Source organism: Carettochelys insculpta, chromosome 1 (assembly GCF_033958435.1).
Source record: "Carettochelys insculpta isolate YL-2023 chromosome 1, ASM3395843v1, whole genome shotgun sequence".
In the NCBI taxonomy this organism is placed as follows: domain Eukaryota; kingdom Metazoa; phylum Chordata; order Testudines; family Carettochelyidae; genus Carettochelys; species Carettochelys insculpta.
The window spans coordinates 170160988-170183063 of NC_134137.1; the positions used below are offsets into that span (position 1 = coordinate 170160988).

Below are 22076 nucleotides of genomic sequence, written 5' to 3' on the forward strand. Positions count from 1 at the left end.
CAAGGGACTTTGGCACAGTGTTCTTACCTGTTTTCTTCAGTGTGAAACATAGTGATAGAGCTTGTATTAGCCTTAATGCCTCTTTCTTCATTCCCCCCACCTTTTTTTTTTTAAATTTCACCTATTGAATCGTTATTGCATTATGCAAGGTCTTTGAAGAGGGAAGGAAATCCAACAGGAGTAAAAATGGGTGGAGGAAGAAAATGGCAAGCAAGGCTCTGGAGAAAAGGGTATTTTAACTATACATTCTCTTCCAAAATAATTTGAAGCCAGGTAGATAACATAAGAATAAATGGAGTGCAGATATGCACAATGTTGAAAGCTATATGGTTACAGATATCTCCCTCTGTGGTAAACTGCTTAGTCTTACCTTGAGTCAAGTGGCAGGTGGCTCATAAGAGAATCATCATCCTTCTTCCCCAATCTCTTCTGTTTCTTGTTTGTGTTTACCGTGGAATTCTGAACCCTGATTTGGGCCACCGTCATTACAGATGTGTAATACAGAGGGAAGAGTAAACCACAAGTGGGGGGAAAAAGAACCTTCTCTCCAAAAATTGGGTAAATATGAAGCAAGATGCTCAAGAACAAAAAAGGCTATGCCTATGCTATGAGATAAATTCAGTTTTAAGGCAGTTAGCTCAATTCTACCAAGTGACTGTCTTCATTGTAAATACCATTATCTCAATTTAGAAGGCACTAATATTGATAGCATAATATAGTCAGAACTGGGTGTATGTAGCATCAAGTTTGAATTTAACAGTTTGAATGAAGGCTAATGTGGAAGGGCCATGTCTTTGAATCAAATTCCTTAGCCTCCAGAGGCTTACTGGTGCTGCTGCACCTGGCCCCCTGGCACTCGTGGGAGCTGGGAAACCGACGAGCGCAGCAGCCCTGGTCAGTTTCCTGGCTCCTGCAGGTGGCAGGGAGCTGGGAAACTCATGGCACTGTTTCACTTGGCTCCCATCTTCCCGCCACTTGCAGGTGCTGCGAAACTGACTAGCACAACACCTGGCTCCCTGCTGCACTTAGTTCCTGGCTCCCAGGAGCCAGTCGCAGCAGCACTGATCAGTTTCCTGGCTCCCCCAAGCTGCGGGGATCTGGGAACTATGCAGCTGGGTGAACGCTGCAAGCAGTGGGGGTGCAGCAGGGCCCATGAAGAGGGCACAGAATGCAGGGCTGCGGGAACTGTGGGATAGGTTCCCACAATTCACTGCTGCAACAGTTGATTGTTCACTCAAGTTGTTCACTAACTCAACTTTGTGGGAAGTGAGGAGACTCAAAATCAGATTTCTAAAACTCAGTTATAAAATCACATTTATGTGATGGTGTAGATGTAGCCAAAGTGTGTGAAGAAGAGGCAGCAACTATGTTAAGCTCTGGAATGAGGGGACGTGAGGAGCTGATCTAGGAGCACCCGGTTACTCTTAAACCCCAAGAAGAGTTGCAACAGGAATTGCTGAATTGTTACCCTTTCTTGTGTACAAGGGAGTACACTTTTATAGCGGGGTTTGTAGTTCAGGAAGCAGTATTAGTTGTTGTTGTTCACTCCAGGAGATCTCAGGGTTTTTTTCCCTGCATTTTGAGCTTTTTGCAGACTTACCCAGACTCTGACTGTGCAGAGCAGAAACTAAACAATAGGATATTTGTTTTATATCAGCTGTTTGGTTCATTGGCATCTAAGTGGCTTTTCTGGGCTCTGTTTTTCAGTCTTCTGAAGGCTCCGCCTTTTGGAAATCCCTCCTTTGATACTGAGGTGATTGGTTGTAGTCGTTTACAACATATATTTGGACTGGCCTTTCAGGGAACTGAACTAGACAGGTGGTCCATTGATATCTTCTGCTTTTCTTGTGACCATTTCTTTAATATCTAGGTGGTTAGAACTCAGCACTATCTGCATGGCCACAGTAATGTGCTCACTGTAAGGATAAAACGTTAAGGATGCCTTTGTTTCCCATGATGGAATAGTATATTTCATATCTCAGAGGAATATGCAAAGTAGCAGTTGGAAATGTTGTGGGCAATACCTATTAAATGGTAATCCAGGGGAGGGCATAAGGTTTATGTAAATATTGGAGACACCATAAACCCAGCTAGTGTGGAACAATGATGAGCTACTCTGAAGTTTTTGGCTTAAACTTCATCAGAAGCTGTAGAATTTGGATGACTTGACTTGACTATCAAAGTAAAATAATATATGGAACAGAATTACTCTTGGGGAAATCCCATGTCAAATGCAGAACTAGTGTTTCCCACAGACTTTTCTCCTCCCTTCACTGCAGAATTACTGATTCTTTTTTGTCGGTAAGGATAAGCTAGAAGAGGGGTCTCATTGCAGTTTACATCTTTTCGCCTTTCATAAAGATGATTCAAAAGGGCTGGTGGGGAGGACAGTTTGGGGTTGAGAGCACGGGAGCTAGCAGGTGACAACATTGAGTCTGGACTGATTGGCAGTGGAGATGGAGGGCGATGGGGAGATGGACAGATGTCCTTGACTGAATATGAGAAGATACAGGCCAGTATTGGGAAGGCTACTGAGCTCCCTAACAATCCCCTCCTCCCACAAAAAAAAAAAAATCCCTGTTCCATATATCTTCCATCCATACCCACAACCATTCAGGTTCATTCCCAGGTTTCTTTCTAGCAATTACTTCTCTTTCTGTCATCCCTTCCAGTACCTCTGACTCTCCAAAGTCTTTGTGCTGCTTTTGAGGCATGTGGGAAATATATTTATGTATTGTAATTTGAATGAATTATTACTCAAAGTTCTGTATTAAAAATGCCTGATAAAGAATCTGTTTGTCAAAAAATATTTCCCCAGTCTATTTTATTGTGTACATTGTTACATAATTGACTGGTGTTTTGAAATAAATTACCACAGTAATTGAAACTGATGTGATTATGTTGTATTATTTTGACAAAATATTCCAAATTTTGCAGAACTTTAAAATATCATGCATAGCATTTTTATTTTTTAGCATGGAATTCCTGCAGGAGTAAATAGAAGTTTTTACGTTTGATGTTATCCCAGTGGCTGTGGATCTGTGTAGCTTCAAATCCTGTTGGGTCAGATCACTTGAGATTCCGATCCAAAGCCGTGTTTGTTTCACCTCCTTGTTTCAAAACACTTTTTAATCTGTTGTTTCTACAGCAGTGGTGGGTAAGTTCTTGTAAAGTAGCTGAGAGAAAAGGGTGAGGACAGAGGGAGGGAGAGGAAGGAGTGGGATAGAGAGTGAATCACCTGCTTCACATGTTTTGGAAGTGCTGTGAGGGAGGGGGAAGCAGCAGATAAATCTGCTTTGGTGCCCCTGTGCGTGAGGGGCTGTTGGGGATGGGGAGCTGTGGATTGCTGTGGCCCACTGAAGTGGAGGGGCACTTCTCATGCAGCCAACTCACCATTCGTGGTTGCCCATTGCTGTTCGACAGGAAGACTTGCCTGTTCCTTTAAGGGGAAAATTTTTGACTCCTTTCCAGGGATATTTTCAAAGGAATTTGTTGTGAAGAAGAGATGGTTTTTTGAACCACAATCTTTACCAGAGTATCCTTATTTGTTTGCGAGGAATTCTACTGGGAGGACTTGGGATACTGGGTAAAAAGAGAAAAATCTTGTGTGGACTTTTATATTTAATTCTCTTCAAGAGAAGAGAATATCTTGGTATTTCCAGTTCTTCAGTGAGAACGGGAAGCAAGCGCGGTAGTTATGCTTTCCATTTCTCTGTTGTTCCAAGAAGAGTTTTGAAAGTTAAAATCAAATATACTACATGATAGCTCTGTGAATATAGATAAACATCCTAAATATTAATGGCTGAAGGGTTGGTGATTAAGATACAGTGAAAATCTGACTTGCTGCAGATCGCAGAAAAGTGTGTGAAAGAGTCAGAAATAGACCCATGTGTCTTAACTCCCATGCTTGTATAGGCTAACTGTGGTTTGATAAACTTGAGAATCGTTGTAGGGTCCGAAATTCTAATCTGTTGAAACATGTCTGATTCATAATTTTCCTGCATTGTTCAGAGAAGCCAGGCTTGTGCCTGGTTATGGGGATCCTCCTGGATCAGGGGTCTCCAGAAATTCAGATTTTTCCCTTAAACAGTTGTTAGTCATTTTAGCAAGGTTGTCTGTCTTATCTGATTACTTGCCCACAAAATTTTATGGGTCACGCAATTTTAGTCTGGAGATTCTCTGTGTTTCACGCTATGATGTAAATAGTAGAAAACCAAATTGTACTTTACTTGCTTTGTGTAAAATGGAGTTATTTTGTTTTTCTTCTGCACCAAAACAAAAACTAGACCTTATGAACCTTTTTCTGCTGTAAAACAAGAGAAACCTACCCAACCACCCTTTAAAATAGCAAGATAGCTTGATGGCTGGTTCACTCACCTTGAATGTGGAAGACCAGTTTCAAGTCCCATTCTAAGTTTAGAAATAGTCTAGAAGTTGAAAAGCCAGGAAAGCTTGTTTTCCTTTTTCCAATCAATGAATAAAAATAAAGTGTAAAAGGATGAGATCAGCTAATTCTAAAATCTTGAACGGCTTGGTGACCAGAAACACTGTGAAAACGCAAATATTCAATTAACTGCAAATAATACCTCCTTTGTTTAATAAATCAGTTTTAAATGCAAATCATGTTTTCATAAAGTAAGGCTGTGTCTATATTATTGGGCTTAAAGTGGCACAAATGTAGCTGTGATGCTGTAAGAGCACTTCTGTAGCTGCTCTGTGCCAGTGGAAAAGAGCTCTCCTATCAACATAATAAAACCACCTCAAGAAATGGCAGTAGCTATATCAGTGGAAGAAGTTCTCCTGCTGACGTAACACTGGGCACGTTAACATTTATGCTGCTGAAATTAATGTCACTTGGGTGTGTTATGATGTTTAGCTGATATAAGCATAGACATGGTGTTATTTTGTGAACAATTTGAAATGCTTTTCTATGTAAAAAAGCATTTTTAATTGAGTTTGGATTTCCGTACAAATTCAGCATGAGACATTGTAATGACTGAGATCTCGTAAATAAGAAATGGTAAATTAAGAATTTGAATAATTGTACGTTATATAATAACTTAAATCTGTATAGGCAGCTTAGCCTCCTGTTTAGGAAAAAATACTAAATTATATCAGCTGTCAAAACTCAGAGGCACTTTGGGAAAGTGAGTAAAGAACAAACGCAAAACAAGATTTAAATTGATTTTTAATCAGCTTCCTACTTGTTGATTTTAAATCATAATTATATTCAGTGATTTATATCACTTCGCTTTAAATCAATACCCTTCATATGGTATTAGTTTGTTTTGTGGAAATTAAGTGTATCAGGTCCATAAATCGTATATTATAGTTATTAGTATTGCCGCATATTTATATTTGAAACTTGCAGAGTATAGTTTGCACACTCATAGGTTTAATTAAAAGGCTTATGTTTTAGAAGGAAGATGCCATTTATAGCATGTACTTCGTTCAATACAATACAGCATTGTGAAAATGTGTATTTTCCTTCTCTTTTGCAGGCTGTTCGCTGCTATGAATCTCTGATATTGAAAGCTGAAGGAAAGGTCGAATCTGATTTCTTTTGTCAGTTAGGTCACTTCAACCTCTTATTGGACGATTATCCAAAAGGTAAGGCTTTTTATCACCAGTTTTAATAATCAGTGTCTTTAATGACCCAGATTTGATTATGACACTACAATATAACTATAAATATTGGGTAATCAGATTCAGCACTTTGCCTGCCTACGCTATGCTTCATATTGTTACAAAATACATGTGTAATTGTTGCCCCCTCCCCTGAGAAACCTTGTAGATAAGTATTTTGATAGAACATATTTAATGGTTCATGTGAAATGTGAATACTGCTGATAGGAATAAGGAGAATTCAAAGTTGGCGGGGTCCTTTCAAAAAGGACCCCTGTGTGGATGAGCCACACGGGAGCAAAAAGCAGCAATTTCAAAGTGCCACAGTGGGCGGCATGCTAATGAGGCGATGAATATGCATTTCAGCGCCTCATTAGTATTCTTCGAAATGGCCATTAGCATGGCTATATTGAAGATTTCTAAAAGTGTAGACATGGCCCTAGTGTAAAAGGAATAGGTGTTAGAAATGAAAAGGAGATGTAAATGTGTGCCAAGAATGTTGTCCAGGTCCCTGATCTAACTGATGGGTGCTTGATCTAGGCCCCAGGAACAGGGGCAGATGTATAATGTGGCATTTGCTCTCCCTCAAGCATGTGAACAGCCAAAGGCTGGTGTTTGACCCTGATGTAAGTTACAGCAATGTCAAGACTGTTCCAATTTATGTAGACTGGGGGAATTTAAAAAAAAAGAAAAAACACCACAGGTTGTTCCACCATAAACATAAGCCTGTGCCACTGCTGTTTTTATGCCACCTGGGTGTTCCCTAGGAAGGGCATTCCAGCACATCAAATGAACCAACCAACACAGACTAAACTGAGTATTTTCAAGATGTCTGCTTTATCCTAATCAACTTATTCTTTGCAGTCACAAACTAGTCAGCTGTGGGTCACCTAAAGTAGTCTGCATCACAGAAACATGGTTGGCTGACATTCTAGTTATGTAGTGGTAGCTCACCGCACATCATTAAGATAGTCTATATGCTTAGACATGAAGACTGGTAGCAAGGCGACTTTATTCTCCTTCAGGTTCAGATGGAGAGGAGACTAGTTTAACATCAAAGAGTGTACCTTAATCTGAGAGTGTTGTAAATTGATTATGGACATCCTACTAATCTATACAGCTACAGACACCAAAGGCTTCTTGAAAAATGCCTGCTCGACACTAATGTGGTTTTTGTAGTTCACAAGGCTTATTGGCTTGAAGGAGACTTCATCCATGTAGAATAACACCTGAGAGCAGCAAAAAACCTTCCTCTCCACCTTCGGCTGCATGCAGATAATCTTCTTCTTCTCTCACATGCACTTTGGGCTGGGAGAGGGTCATTGTGCTGGACATTAGAAACACATGAGATAATCTGTTTCCTTACTTGACCACCACCTTCATCAGGTCCAAAGTCCAATCTCCCATCACAAGACAAGAACAAGCAACCACCAAAGTTCACTGTGGAAAATTACTAACGGGCAAACACTAATGTGTTACAGATAGAAAAGCCAATAAACTTAGTATAGTGCTAGTCAAATACTATGGCTCCCAGGTGGTTACCATAGACCCTCAGGCACTGAACTGCCCTCTCAACATCATTGCTCACACAGAGCACCATGGCACTTGAATAATCTGTAATGGAGAAAGCAGGCAAAGGTAGTGGCATTTGACACTGAGCAGCATCAAGTATTCTTGGAGAAAATAACTCTGATGCAGATAGGCTTAAGTATGAATTATTGTTTTTCAACATGTGCCACTGAAGGCTCATGCTGACTTTGCTGCCAATTTAGGTATGTGTTTAAAATGAGATCACTAACTCAAGTTAGCCATCTTGCTGTACAATTGCACATCTTTTTGGCAGTAAAGGTAATAGAGGAAAATATTGTCAATTAGAGACAGAAACTTTCTGGTTGGTAGATGACGTCATAAATTGAAAATGACTTGATTCCGTCATGGATTCTGCTTTAAACAATCATCTGTAAAATAGTCAACAATCCCAACATATCAGTTGTTTTGCCTGTGTCTTTTAGAGTTTTAAGGTCTCATTTAGAAGAATAGAGTTTTTTTCACCTCAGAGCTTATTCTTTCAGGCTGGCTGCAGGTGCAAAGCGACACTAAATTTGGTTTATATTGGGTTCATGTTGTCACAGTTTTCTCCACAATCTAAATAACTAGAATTTTTTAAAATAAGAGCTTTAGACTGTTGAACAAACTACCACAAGAGGATGCAGTGACAGATTTTATCTGAGAGAGAGGAAATGAGGGTTTGGGTTATTTTCATCCAAGGTTTGTATTGATTCTAAAATTTTCTAATGTATTTTCACCACAACCACAGCCCACAATAGATTGGAATGCCATATTTGCCTGACTGTAGTTTGCATGAGTAATGGGTAGGAGAAACCTTAAATGATTCTTAAGCTATTTTTCTGATTACTTTCCTAATTTTGGAGGCAACGGGAGGCTGTGTATTCCCAGTGGAAGTCTTATTATGGTGCTGACTAAGACACTGAGGTAGTTCCTTAGCTCCCGCTGTGTCCTCTGTGCTGTGCTGAGGGCTTGGATGATTTTCTGTTACCATTCTTCTTCCTAGTGGTTGGGAATCTACATAGAAAGTCTACATTGGTTTCAGTTCTTGTTCCACATGTGATGTGTGAAAGTTGGATATTTCCTGGATTTGTGGTATTGACATTTTAGATTACTATTTTTCAGCATGTTCTTGACCATTTTTTGACCTGTAGTGTGTGAAATAGCCTTGGGGGAGAAGGATCCAGAGGATCATGCTGAACGAACATAGTTCGCCAAACAGTAGAAATTAAGAGTTATGGACACCAGAGTTACAAACTGACTAGTGAATCATACATCTCATTTGGAACCACAGGTATGCAGTCAGGCGGCAGCAGAGGTGGCTAAATAAGCAAAAACAGTGCAGAACTACATTAAACTACTACTGAAGAAAACAGTTTCAGAGCTGTATTAAGTCCATGTTCAGTTGTGAACCTTAGAAAGGACAACTGTAATGTTCAGAGTTATGAACAACTTCCATTCCCGAGTTTTGTGAGTAACTGTGAGGTATTATTCAGATGTCCTTTGGTGATGTGGGCTACATAATACTTCTGGAGCCTCTTTCACAGTGAGGTGATGAATGATCATCTTGATGACCACTGCTCTAACATTAAACATCATCTTGAGTTCCCATACGTTCTTTGTATCTGTTCAGTTCTTGTATGTACCTGTTGTTTTCTGCTATGCTATGCATTTGGACATACCATTTTGGGTCTTTTGGCTATTCCAATTAAAATTGAGGTAAGGGAGATGAGCTGAAAGGTTAAACAATGTGTCTTCATGCCCTAAATGTTTTGACCATGGTTGGCACTGATCATAGGCGCCAACTCTGTGGATGCGCTGGGCTGCAAGCACCCATGGGTCAGGTGGGGGTGAATCCTGGGAAGGAGCAGGGTGTCGGGTTTGAGCACCACACACGGCCTGGAGGAAGCTGGCAACTGTGGCTGTGATATAGCATTGTGAAAGTGTGCAGAGCCAAGTTCCCCTGAGTTCAGTATTGTGAAAAATATGGTGGGAACGTAGCAGCATGTTCTGCCGTTAAATGATCTGAAGTAGGTTAGTGTTATCACATGCTCATTTCTGCTGCAGTTTGTCGTTCCTGTAAACGTAAATCCTTTAGCTTCTTTGTGGGAGGAGAGGTAATTGTATCCTACCTCTTAAATGCATTGCACTGAAAAGTAGGTTCTGTTTTTCAGAGGTGCTGCTGTTGCTCCTGTGTAGAAATAGGAGCAACTTTGGAGAGGCTCAGCCCATATCATCAACTGCCAGGGTCAGGAAAGCTTATTAGGATTATGTATTAGAGATGTTAAAAAGTGAGTAATCTGGAAACCAAGTAACTGAAAAATTGTCTGTTGGTTACTCAGTTAACTGCTCCCACTCCCTTCTGCTCTGCCTTTAAAAGGCTGAGCAGGAACACCAGAATGGTTCAGCTTCTTTCCCTGTGGCGGGGATTGGGCTCTTCACTGTCAAGGAGTGGGGGAGACGTTTGCAAGTTCTAAACCCAGGAACAAAGAACGTAGGTTGTCATATTTATAGGAGGGGGGACTGCATCCTGAAAAGTGGGAACTCTGTAAATGATGTAAGAGGTTGGACATGAATTCCAAAGCTCTGTGGTGGGAAAGATGAAATTACTACTCACGTAGGAGCAGGGAGGTGGTATTACGTTTATATAGGATAGGGGTGGGCAAAATATGGCCTGTCCAACATTTATGTCTGGCTCACCCAGCTGATTATCAGAGCATAAATACTTTACAGATGACATTATGTGTTCAGCTGTCCCTCCTCCCACCTTGCTCCATCGTGCAGCTGAGCTGCTTCCAGGACCCTCCTGCTCCCTGTCCTTGGGGGAGGGCGGGGGGAAGAAGAACGAGAGAGAGAGAGAGAGAGAGAGAGAGTGGAGTGCTGATGTCTGGGTGTTACCCAGGAGAGCTGCTTCAGTTTGAGATATGAACGGTGACTGAGATGAGCGCTTCTTAGAGACAGTGCATTGTTGTATCTAAGATTTCTCCAACATCCAGCTTGTGGGTGCTCGCGCTATCTCTCTCTCTCTTTCATATGCACGCAGTCTCACACATGAAGTCCCTCCCTCCAGCTCCACCTGTTCTGCCTAAGGCCTCTTCCTGGGACCCAGAGCTGGCCCCTGACAGCTTCCCCAAATTCGTGGTACAGGAAATTACTGAAATTGGAACCTGAAGGTAAACAAATCCAGACTAGAAATGAAATAAACAGAGTCTTAAGTGAAGATAATGATCCTGATAGTTAATTTACCTAGGGATGTGATAGATTCCCCATTTGCAGTCTTTGAAGTTAAGAGTTGAATCTCTCTCAAAAAATCTAGGGCATAGATCAAATGATTCTGAGCTTGATGAAGAACTTATTGGATGAGATTCTTTGGCTTGTGTTAGAGGAGGTTAGAGTAGATAATGTTCCTCTAGCTTTTATTTGTCTGCTGTTTATACTTTTTTTCTAAGGAGCAGTACAATAGCTTTGATGTGATGTCTAAAAGAATCTGATTAGCAGAAGTGGAGTTCAGCAGTCTTGTTAATGTTCGTCTGATATTATTTGGGAAGACCATGAGGCACTATAGCAATCTGCAGGATTGGGAATACAGAATTGCATTGGCTTGCATTTGGAAGTTTGGATTCTGTGTAAATGGATGGGTTTATGCTTTCCTTCTTTCCACTTGTCACGATTAAATAGATGAGTAGTTATTTGGAGCTGTTGTCCAAGGCTTAAACATAGCACTCTGTAAACAGGGTATGCACTATGTTTGTATATAAAAACTGGTGCAGTTCAGGGATAAAGAATATTTCAAGTTATTACAAAAATGTGGACTACTCAATGAACTGGGCACACCTAAATTTGTACTAATTTTAACAGATGCTGCTTAGGCTAGAGCCACACTACAATGGAAGATTGACCAGCTCAGGGTCTGTCTTCCGGGGTTTCATTTCACCCGCGTGTGTAGTGATGCTCCCAGGGGTCGATGTTGACCCTTGTACTCCTTACGAGAGGTGAGGAATAAGGAAAGTTGAAGGGAGAAGTGCTCTGAATTTTATTACATGCTATTTTATTTGGTGCAGCAAACTGAAAACTTGTTTTACTTGGTCACTAGATAAAATGTCTGAAATGATCTGATAATGCAGATACTTAATGTAAAGAGCATAAATCTTGCATGTGACTGAAGCACAGTAAAAGTTACAGGGAGTAAATTGTTAATACAATTGTTGCTAAGCAGTTGAAAGACCACAACAATTATTATTCCTTTGCAAATACTGATTGCATGGTAGTGAGCAGTGCACCAGTAGTTGTAGCAAGATTGTGCACTTGTTTTTAAATGTCTATTAAAACTCTTAAAATATCATCTAAAGGTTATCTTGGGATTATGGCTGAAAAACTGAGCGAACTGTAAAAATCTTGGCTTTTGAAGAGTTCATGGTCTTTCTTTGAATTTTTGAAAAGGTAAACAGGCTTTGATTACATTTTGTGAAACAAATGGATATTTTAACTGTGAAAATTTAATAACCCGTTCAACTTTTGGCAGTGATAGAGAGTAGCTCAATTTCTAGAGAGTTTAGTTTTGTCACTGTTTTGATAGACCTTTACCACCTGAAAGAAGGTATTACAGTTGATGGCTGCTCAAGTGCTCTGAGTGTGGGCAGATCTGAATGGCAGGAGGGAGGAATCCTTCATTTACCAAAAAAGCCAAAATGGCACGTGATAAAACCAGTACTGCTGCTGCTAGTGTACGATATCCCCATCTGTCTTTTCCTCTGTTCAGGGGTGATATTTTAAGGTCCAGAGAGTTTGCTGGAGATTTTTAGCTCCAGTTAATTGTCTCTGGAAAACCTGAGTGTGGAGAGCTTACCAACTTGCCAAGTGATATGTTACATTAGTACAGTGGATATGGAACTTTTTAATAGGTTGAAGTTATATTGTGATTTTTCTGGCCTAGGGAAATTTCTTGCTATGGTATTTTATTATAAAATATTGCTGTTCAAGAGCTATGTGATTGCAGTCCTGTGGTGTTTTTATGTTTAGTGTATTTTTCTTTATGGTTTTTAAATAGTAACGGGAATTAAAATCATTTGGCAAGAGTAATCCAGTTGTTTTGATGGACTTTTAATATTTAGCCCAGATTGTTTAAAGAGGCCTCTGAACAATAATGAAAATAAGTAGTTCTGGAGTTGAATAATCAGGCTTTAATGCAGAAGTGGGCAACCTCCAGCCCATGGTTTGTTAGGTTTGCTGCTGCTGTGCCTTTAGACTGTGTTTACCCAGGCGTCCAAAGGCACATAGCCCTTTAGCTCCCAATGTCCCTAGTTTGCTGTTCAGAGACAATAGAAGCTACTGGGCTGTGTGCCTGTGGACACTCAGGTAAACAAAGTCTGGAGAGACAGCAGAGGTGAATCCATACAAATTATGGGTTCGAGGTTGCCCACTCATGCATTAAAGATTGGTTATTCAACTCCAGAATTGCTTATTTTTCATTATTGCTCAGCGGCATCTTTAAACAAAGCATCTGGCAACTCACCAATGGCTAATCCTGATAAACTGCATGTGGCTGGTGCACTGGAGATTCCCCATTCCTGCTTTAATAGATCATTAGCTTTCTGCATGCTCTTGGACCCATCTCCACCTGATGAAATCCCCTAAGGGGAGAAAGAGAGGTATGCTGAGGACACCAGGAGATGTATCAGTGCATTTTTGTTTCAGTTTTGAGCGTGGTCTTTAGTAAGATGGAAAGAATACTAGGAAACTTGATATGATGTAAGCAATATCTACTTTAAGAAATAGAGAATTACTTTAATTACATGCTTAATTAGTTTGAGATAACATTGCATTTCATATTACAGTACACATTTTAATATTAGAAAAAGCATTTTTGAGAGATAGAAATCTAATATATACTTTACAAGATTTCTGAGCTATGTTTCATCCAACTGTGCTCCTCTGGACAGTTTTCTCTATTTCAGAAGCGTGTTGTTGGATGTATCAACTTTAGGCTGACTTGGGTGTGTATTTATCAAGAGTTTTTATAATACTGATAACTTCATTGCTATTATGATGCTTAGTGTATAGTAGGGTCTCAAGATTCGGAAAGTTAATGTGGGCGAATTCAATTATTTGTGAGCGGCCGTTTGCTCCGGGGCCCCGGCCAGGAGCGCTGGCACCTGGCTTCCAGGCAGGAGCCATGTTCAACATACACAATGTTCTCCACACAGAACCCTCATGAATGTTGAGACCCTACTGTATTTTACTATGTTTACTGAAAATGATGCATCTTCTAATGATGGCCATAGTCAGTTGGGTGAAAACCTAAGCTTGTGACCATTCACACTCAAGTATCCCATTTCTTTTAGGACTAATAAGATGTCTTGTCTTCCAAGATAAGGCTTTGGTAACAAGAATATTTTTTCCCTGAAGTAATCACACTCTTCCCCCCGCCCCCCTCCCCCCACGCCGAGCATATGCTGGAGCATCATCTCATACTTGAAGTCTGTTTAATAGATCCCTTGTTAAGCTCACAAAGCCCAGCTTGTTAGGGTGTGGCACTCCTGGGGCTGAGCGGTGCAACTGTCTTGAAAAGCTGTCTTGCATGGACAAGAGAGTTTGCATTAGGTGTAGTAATCATTACCCTTGGTTCCTTCACTGTGTCCTCAGGATAGGCTTCTCTGGAGCTTATTTTCTTTAGTTAGCTTGTATCCAGTACTACAGAATACACTCATCCCTCACTTTACGAGCACAGTTGGTTCCCAACTTTCTGCTTGTAGGCGAAAACTCATAAGAGGGACACTGAATTACCATTAAATACATGTTAAATTCTCTGATTGGTTCCTAGTGCTCCTAACTCAGTGAAGGAGTGGCAGCAAGCGGCAGTGCTTTTGAAAAGTAAGTGAACCTTGGGTTGCCCGGGTAGGGGGTGGAAACTGCTAAAGGCTGGGGGCAGTTTGAGGCCATGAGTGGGAGGGAGGGTTAAAACCTGGTGGCAGTTCTGGTGGAGGAGGTGGTGGCTCTTCCTCGAGCTGCAGCAGTGGTACCTGTGGGGGGGTGCGGCTGGCTGGGGTGTTTGGGGACCGGGTCAGGGTGGGTGTGCAGGCAGTTGCGTGCCTGGGGTGTGGATCGCCCTGCCCCCAGCCAGGGACCCTGTAGCTGGCTTTGCACCCGCCCACAGGGCTGTGGGTCTCCCCGCCCCCTGGCCAGGGACCCCACGGCTGGAGTGGAGCCAGCCACAGGGCTGCGAGTCTCCCTGCCCGCAGGCAGGGGACCCCACAGCTGGCTCATAAGCAGGGGAAGTTCACTTGTTTAGTGAACAAAGGTATGTATGTCCCTCATTTTTGTGAGTACTCTTAAGTGAAGTACTTGTTAAACAAGGGATGAGTGTAGTTTAACTTACATAGCCTGCACTTCTCCAGAGAGTCTGTGGCTTCACTTTGACCACGTAAAGTCCTTGAAGGTCTTTCAGATACCTGTCTGTTACCTATGAACCGTACCAAAGACTACATCCTTCATTCATTGACTTCTGTGCGTAGATGAGATCCATGTGGTAACTCAGTGTGTGATTCTGTTCTATATACATTTTATACCATGCTCATCATTATATTATCTGTCATCCAGTAATAAGTATTTTGAGTAACATCTGTCATGTGTTTGTTCTGCTGTTATCCCCTGATGGGGAGCAGCACATATATTGGAATATCTGGTTTTGGTGCTCTTTTGCTGTGCCTTCACCCAACTCATTAGAAAGGAGAGACACTTGAGGCTTTTGGCTCTGTATCTTGGTGTATTCTGGGCCTAGTACATAGTTTTCCAAGCGTGCCCCCTGGGGGAGCATGAAGTAATTCCAGGGGCGTGTGAGGTGACCCAGATGCCCATCATTCCCCCCACCCAAGGAAAGAGCTGGCCTTTGCTTCTTTCTCTCAGCTGCTGCCATTTTATGTGGGTGACCTGATGCAGCTGCTATATAAAGCAGCCAGCCGGCGAAGACCCACATGCAAAGATGAGTAAATGTTGTTTGGGGGGTGGGGAGGGAGAGAAGGATGGGGTTAGATGTGGGGCTGTGGGTGCCTGGCTTAGGTAAGGGGGAATAGGGACAGGGTAAGAGTTGGGGGCCTGGTGGCATCTGGCTTTGTGGGAGGGGAGGGGCTTGGGTGGCTAGCCAGCTTGCAGGATCCATAGAGCTTGGGCAGCTGGCCTTGGCATCACAGGTCTCATGTGGCTTGTGCTGGCGGGCAGGCGGCTGGCTCCAGTAGTGCGGGACTCAGGCGGCGAGTGGCTGGTGGGTGAGTGGCTGGCCCTGGGCAGTGTGGGGCTTGTGCGAACGGCTTGGGTGGCTGGCCCTCAGCGGGGGATGTGGCTGGTGGGTGAGCAGGTGGCTGGCCCCAGTGGTGTGGGGCTTGGGCAGGTGGCTCTGGCAGTGCAGATCTCAGGTGGGTGGGGCAGCTGGCACGGGCAGCTTTGGCAGGTGGCTGGCTGGGGATGCACCAGGCACCCACAAGAGGCCAAGGAAAACTCTGTGCCTATTTTTAATTTTAAATAACACTTTTATTTCAAGTTTTTGTGTTTATTGTAAAATACAATTGAATTTTTTGTTAAAAGGGGGGTTGGATGATGGTAAAGAAGAGGTGGGGGGCATGAAGTTTTCTCAAAAATCGAAAGGGGAGTGTGATGCTCAAAAGTTTGGGAACCACTGGCCAAGTGAGAATACCAAGATAAGTGTCTCTCTGCTAAGATTCTCTGACTGAAGACTAAGGATATATTCCTCTGCTCTGGGGGTTCAGTACCATCTTCTGTCATGCACAAAAATGGACTCTAATCTTGCTTATGCAGGGAGCAAACCCTTTGCCCACCACAGTTGTTCCTTACTACAGCTAAAGCAATACTGAATTCCAGACTGATACCACAGGTGTTCACATAATCACTTTGTCTGACTTTGGTTGTAAATAAACATTTAGGTGACCTAGGAAGTCTGTCAAAATGAAGGATAGCTTCTTAATTCCTTCCTTTTTAAAAGCTCTTCCACTTAATTCCTTTCCCTCCTACTTCTTGTTAGAATAGTTGAATACCAAAAATCCCCTTCCAGTTCACTTGCCTATAAATGTCCCAATATAAAATTTGTGGCTATTTCTAATGCCTTCAAATTATAAATTACTTATAGACAGTCCTTTTGAGGATACTGCCTACAGGAGGTTTCCTTATTTGTTTTTTTTATGGGAATACATATGCCAGTACAGTAATGGTTTTTCTTGAGATGTGTGATCAAATGCATTTCATTCTTAGTGGTCCCCACCACAGTTGAACCCTAATCTGGAACTGGAAATTCAACAAGACAAAAATCTGTTTTAGTATTGTAGTACACCACTGGATTGTGTCAGTATCAAATAATTTAATTAATTTTTTCCTTAAGTGAACAGTGCAGATTCAAAATGCTCAATAGGATACATCTTTTTGAAGATCCTCCCAAATTTGTAGTAGTAGTCATAGAAATTAAAGTGGATCTATTAGAATGGGTCATGAAGTCCATCACTCTACCAGTATAAAGATAATGATAGTATATTTTCTGGTGCTTTCTCTGATCTAGTTTTAGAGTTCTTGCTGAATAGAACTATCTATATTTTACCCTGGGGATAAAATTCTTCAATCTAATAGACCTTGTGTGAAGGCATATTTTCCTGATATTTGTACTATGACTTGCCCTTTCTTAGTCAAGGTATACTTTATGTATTGTTGAAGACCTTTTTCCACAGTAGAAGAGGACTTTGCCTTAATTTTCACTCATGCCAACAAAAGATTTTTATCATGCTAGAAATTTCAATGATTAATTTTAGTAGTAGGTTAATATTTAAGGATCCTAAACGGGACTGTTTACAGATTTACTTGGTTATATTGACATTGTACAATGCCCATGCAATTAAGGTCTTTGAGAATCTGTAGTCTAAGGTTAAATTAAACTCATCGTTAAAACCTTTCTTCTGCCTTCCACCAAGTGGTTTTGCCGTATGGCATATTTAGTTTCTTTAAAGTTTAACCTTATCTTTGGATTTCCTGTGTTTGTCCTGTTTGTTTTTGGGAAAATTTAAAATAAACCATGTTTACTCTTAATTACTGATATGTGCTCAGTTTTAATTCTCATTGTAATTTTTGTGTGGACAGTCTCATTTTTTAAAATTAAAATGTTTTCAATAACCATTAAACGTAGAGGATGTTAGTATATGTATAGTGCTTTAAATAGAATATAGTATCCACCTTAAGCCGTTTTTGGTAAATGAATTTATGACCAGATTAACGCGTATATTTTAGCTGATTTATGCTGTGCTGTCAAGAGCCATGTTTTTCCCTGCATGCAGTTTGGCTTTGCTCCCCCAGGAAACAGCAAGAAGTGGTGGAATGTTTAATGAAAGAACGCATCTTCAGTCTCAGAGAGAGCTATAGGAGATGACAGTTATTTAGAAAAGAGAGCAGTTCTTTGTGGAAATCTCTTAAGTTTATTTTCTCCATCAGCAGTGGCTTGTGAGTACTTTATGAAGAATAATAGCAAAAGTGATCATTAATACCTTACAGATCCTTCAGATGTAGCTTATGAATGAGTTTTGACTATGTGGGAAGTTATAATATGGAATGTTCTATTAGGAACAAAACAGTTGCCTGAAATATGTACTAAGTTTCTTAAAGGACCAATTTTGCAATTAGATTTCTGTTCAGACTAACGGATTGACTTGTATGTGGATTTATTATATACTCAGAATAGAATAAGTGCTGTAAAGATGTGTGGGATATCTTATGTTTTTCTCGTGTAAGGTATTGATTCTTTAAGTGTAAAATTCAGCTTAGTTTTAACTATGGAACTAAAGCAGTGCTTCCCTAATGTTTACTAGATATGTAAAAACATGAATTTTTCTTATGTTGAGAGATGCTTAATTTGTTTGATTGCTATGCTCTAGTTGCTGATCTTTGAGTAACCCAGAGAACAGAGAAAAATTATTCAAGATAAAACTCTTCTGTATGCTTTTTAACCTAGTAGACGTATTCACCAATGTTAACGTTGCAAAACTGTAGGTGCTTTTGAGTATTTGTTTGCAGTGATAGTGGTGTGGATACACCCCTTGCATAGTTGTTGAAAACTTCTCTTCGCAGCTCCTATCAGGATGACTAGAGATTCTGTTGGACTGGTGCCCTCATGGTGCTCAATATATGACCCAGCTGACCCCCTTCCTCCTCAGTTCCTGCTTTTACATAAGCTACATCTGAAGTATCTGTAAGGTATTAATGATCACGTTTGCTATTATTCATGGTGGTATTGGAACTGCATTCATTTGTTAAGTATGCACTTAACTTAGTGCCTGGTACTGTCCAGTGTTAGTGTTGTTAGGGCTGTCAAGCAATGAATAAAATTAATCCTGATTAATCATGCTGTTGTACAATAGAATACCCCATGTGTCAATATTTTGGATGTGTTCCACATTTTCAAATACATCAATTTCAGTTACAACACAGAATAAAGAACGATAATATTTTTAATTACAGATATTTCCATTGTATAAAACCCCAAAAGAAATAGTATTTTTCAGTTCACCTAATACAAGTATTGTAGTGCAGTCTCTTCATCATTTAAGTTGAACATACAAATGTAGAATTATGTACCAAAAAAACTATATTAAAAAAAATAAAATGTTAAGTTTTAGAGCCTGCAAGTCTTCAGTCCTACTTGTTCAGTCAATTGCTCAAACAAACAATTTTGGGTACGTTTTGTGTAGATAATGCTCCCCACTTCTTTTTTTACAATGTAATCTCACAGTGAGAGCATGCGTTCTCATGGCACTGTTATAGCAGGTATAGCCCTCAGATTTTAGAAGGTACTTCAGATTCTTAAACCTTGATTCAAGGTCATTAGCTGTCTTTAGAAATCTCACATTGGTATCTTCTTTGTGTTTTTGTAAGATCTGCAGTGAAAGTGTTCTACAGATATACAACATTGGCTGTATCATCATCAGACACTACTATAAAATATGGCAAAATGTGGATAAAACTGGTCAGGGGACATAGTTTTCCCTGAGGGAGTGCAGTCACAAATTCAACTAATGCATTACTTTTTTTACATGCATCGTCAACATGGAAACATGTCTCTGGAATGATGGCTGAAGGAATGCCAGCTACAATGGTGTCATGCAAATGCTTATTCTTTCTTGTGACATTGTAAATAAGGGGCACCATTACCTTCTGTAAATGTAAACAAACTCATTTGTCTTAGTGATCAGCTGAATAAGAAGTAGGACTGAATAGATTTCTAGACTAGAATTCTACACTGGTTTGAGTGCAGTTATGTAACAAGCCTCACCTCCCACATCTGTAAGTTGAACTTTCAGAACAAAGACTGTACTACAGTGCTTTTATATGGTGAATTGAAAAAGTACTGTTTTTGTTAATTTATGGTACAGGTGTTTGACATAAAAGAGCATATATACTTTCAGTTACAGAATACAATACATTTGAAAATATAGAAAAACACCCAAAATATTTAATATATTTCAATTGGTATTCTTTTGGTAAAAAGTGTGATTAAAACTGCAATTTTTTTGCTAATCGCATGAGTTTACTGCAGTTGACAAGCTTAGTTGTTGTAGCTTAGAGATTGGTGAGCGGGATCATCCTTGTACCTCTGTGCTTCTGGCCATATTGCAAAACCAAGGGTTTTAGTCCTGTGCCCAGCAGTGACACCCCTCTCCCCCGGCGACTCATGACTTTAGATGGTTATGGGAAGTACATTAGGCTTAATGTTGTAAGAGTTATGCCTAGAACCAAAAAGTAGCAGGACTTGTGTTTAAAGCAGTTACTAGTGGAAGCCACTCACTGCTCTCTGACACCGGGCTTCTCAGTCCTGGGTCTGAGTTTATTGATGCAGACCACTCCAGCAGCAGTCTGGGAGTTGGTATCGAGGAAGGCCTCTTACATGAGATCAGCACTGTCCCCAGTCCAAGTTTGCATGGCACCAGGAGAGAGGCGAGCCGCATCGCTGGCACCCAAGTGTCCATGCTGATCTAGGACATCCTCTGAGCATAATATTGTGTCATGGCATTGGGGTGCAGTAGTCATTCCCTGGCACTGCAAACATGTCACTGGTCTCAGTGTGGGTTGGCCCTCGATCGTTTGTCAATACAATTATCACAGTACCGATCCACAGCTGCTTCTTTGAAGCACTGATTGCTAGAACTGAGGTAGTCTTTACCGACCAAGTAAGCTCCCTCAGACTTCGCGTCCAAATAATTTTATTCGTGATGAAGTAGGTGTAAGTCCAGGTAACAACAAAGAGATGTAGCTGTGGTGGCCATCCTCCACACAATGATGTTTCTGGAGCCCCTGGGCTTACCACCAGGATCAGAATACCCCTTGAGGACTTCCAAGTGGGTGGCTTCAGGAAGTTACCTCTCCAGCTAACTGATGCTACCTGCCTCTCAGGTCATGGAAGTGACCCTTCTCAGAGTGCCTGTCAAACTGCAGAGCTGTCAATGGATGCGGTTGTCATGCCACTTGTAACCCACAACACTGTCGACTGGCCTGGAGCAACAGAGTTGCTCACCATAGCCCAGGAACATCCAGGGCAGCTAAAAGGCTATGAGTACTCTGTGCCTCTACTTGCCACCTCATCATCCTCAGGTTCTTTGTCCATTAACAACTGGTCACACCAGGGCCTATCTCAACACATTGCCGGTAGCATGTGCCTGGGAGTGGAGGAGATAATTTAATCTGAGGACCCAGCAGTGATGGACATCCTCACTCTGAAGGGTCCTTCCTGAGTGGCGCTATCAGAAGTAACTACAATTCAGAATAACAAGACCACCCTAGGGCACACTCCAGACTCCATTCCTCCCAGTACCAGAGACATGCAGAATAAAAGCTTTGTCCCTTCGAAGCTTTTACTCTTGCATCTTTACTGCTACCCCCTTTTGGTCTTGGTCATGAATGAAAAGGAGCACTAAGGCCCACAGGTGCTGCCTCCTAAGGACCAGGAAGCTAAACATGTGGACCTCTCTGGGAGGAAAATACAGACTGCTGGAGCCCTGTAGGAGGATTGCGAACCAACTTCAGTAGATACAGCTTTAACTTTTGGATTGCTATGTCTGAATATAAAGAGTTGCTTCATATGGAATCAAGAGCAGAGTTCTCAGCTGTGCCTGAGGATAAGAAAGTGGTTACCAGGATGTTCCTTTGGGCCTCCCTTGATGCAGCTGATTTTGGTGGCATGTACCATCTCAGAGGGGTGGTCACGAGGAAAGCCTCCTGACTTCAGTTCTTGTCTTGGAAGTCCAACGCATCATTCAGAAACTTCCCTTTAAGGGTTCAGGGCTGTTTTCAGACCATACTGACTTAGGCTTGGTAGCACCAAAGATTCAAGGGCAACAGTGAAATCTCTGTGGATATGTACACCTGCTATCCAAAGAGCCTTTCATGCCCAAACCCCAGGAGCAGGAGAGGCTCTGTAAACCCTATCCAGTGTAGGACCTTTATGACTCTAAAGCAGGACCAAAAGACATACACATTTTAAGTAGTTGCGTCCAGAACCTGCTCAAGTCAGACTTGTGTTAAAAACAAGGGCTTAGATGGGATGCCTGAGGATGGTATGACAGACACTATTCCAGATCCTTCCCCCCCTTTGCTTTCTGAACTTTTTATCCCACCTCTACCTTGCATGCTCCCTTATGACTTGACTGTTGGGTAGCAACCTTGTCTACTGTGCGTGCGTTTACTAACCACTGTACCATCACTCAGCATGCAACTTTTGGTAGGGCAGGTCTCCAGTCAGTGGCTTGTTATCTACCATCCCATCTTGGGAGTTACCTGATTGGAATTCATGTGAGGAAGCACTCCAAGAAAAAACTCCCTTCAGTACTTCTAGAGATTTTTACTACTTT

At 41.3% G+C, this 22076-nt stretch overlaps 1 protein-coding gene across 7 annotated transcripts in view; it reads left to right on the forward strand.

Annotated features, from left to right (window-relative positions):
* KDM6A (lysine demethylase 6A) overlaps nt 1–22076 on the forward strand; it is a 295712-nt gene that overhangs the window by 70092 nt on the left and 203544 nt on the right. For all 7 annotated transcript variants that reach the window (XM_074995163.1, XM_074995170.1, XM_074995188.1 and 4 more), the window contains exon 3: nt 5502–5610. In XM_074995163.1, the coding sequence (XP_074851264.1) occupies nt 5502–5610 (109 nt within the window). The remainder of the gene's footprint in view (nt 1–5501; nt 5611–22076) is intronic.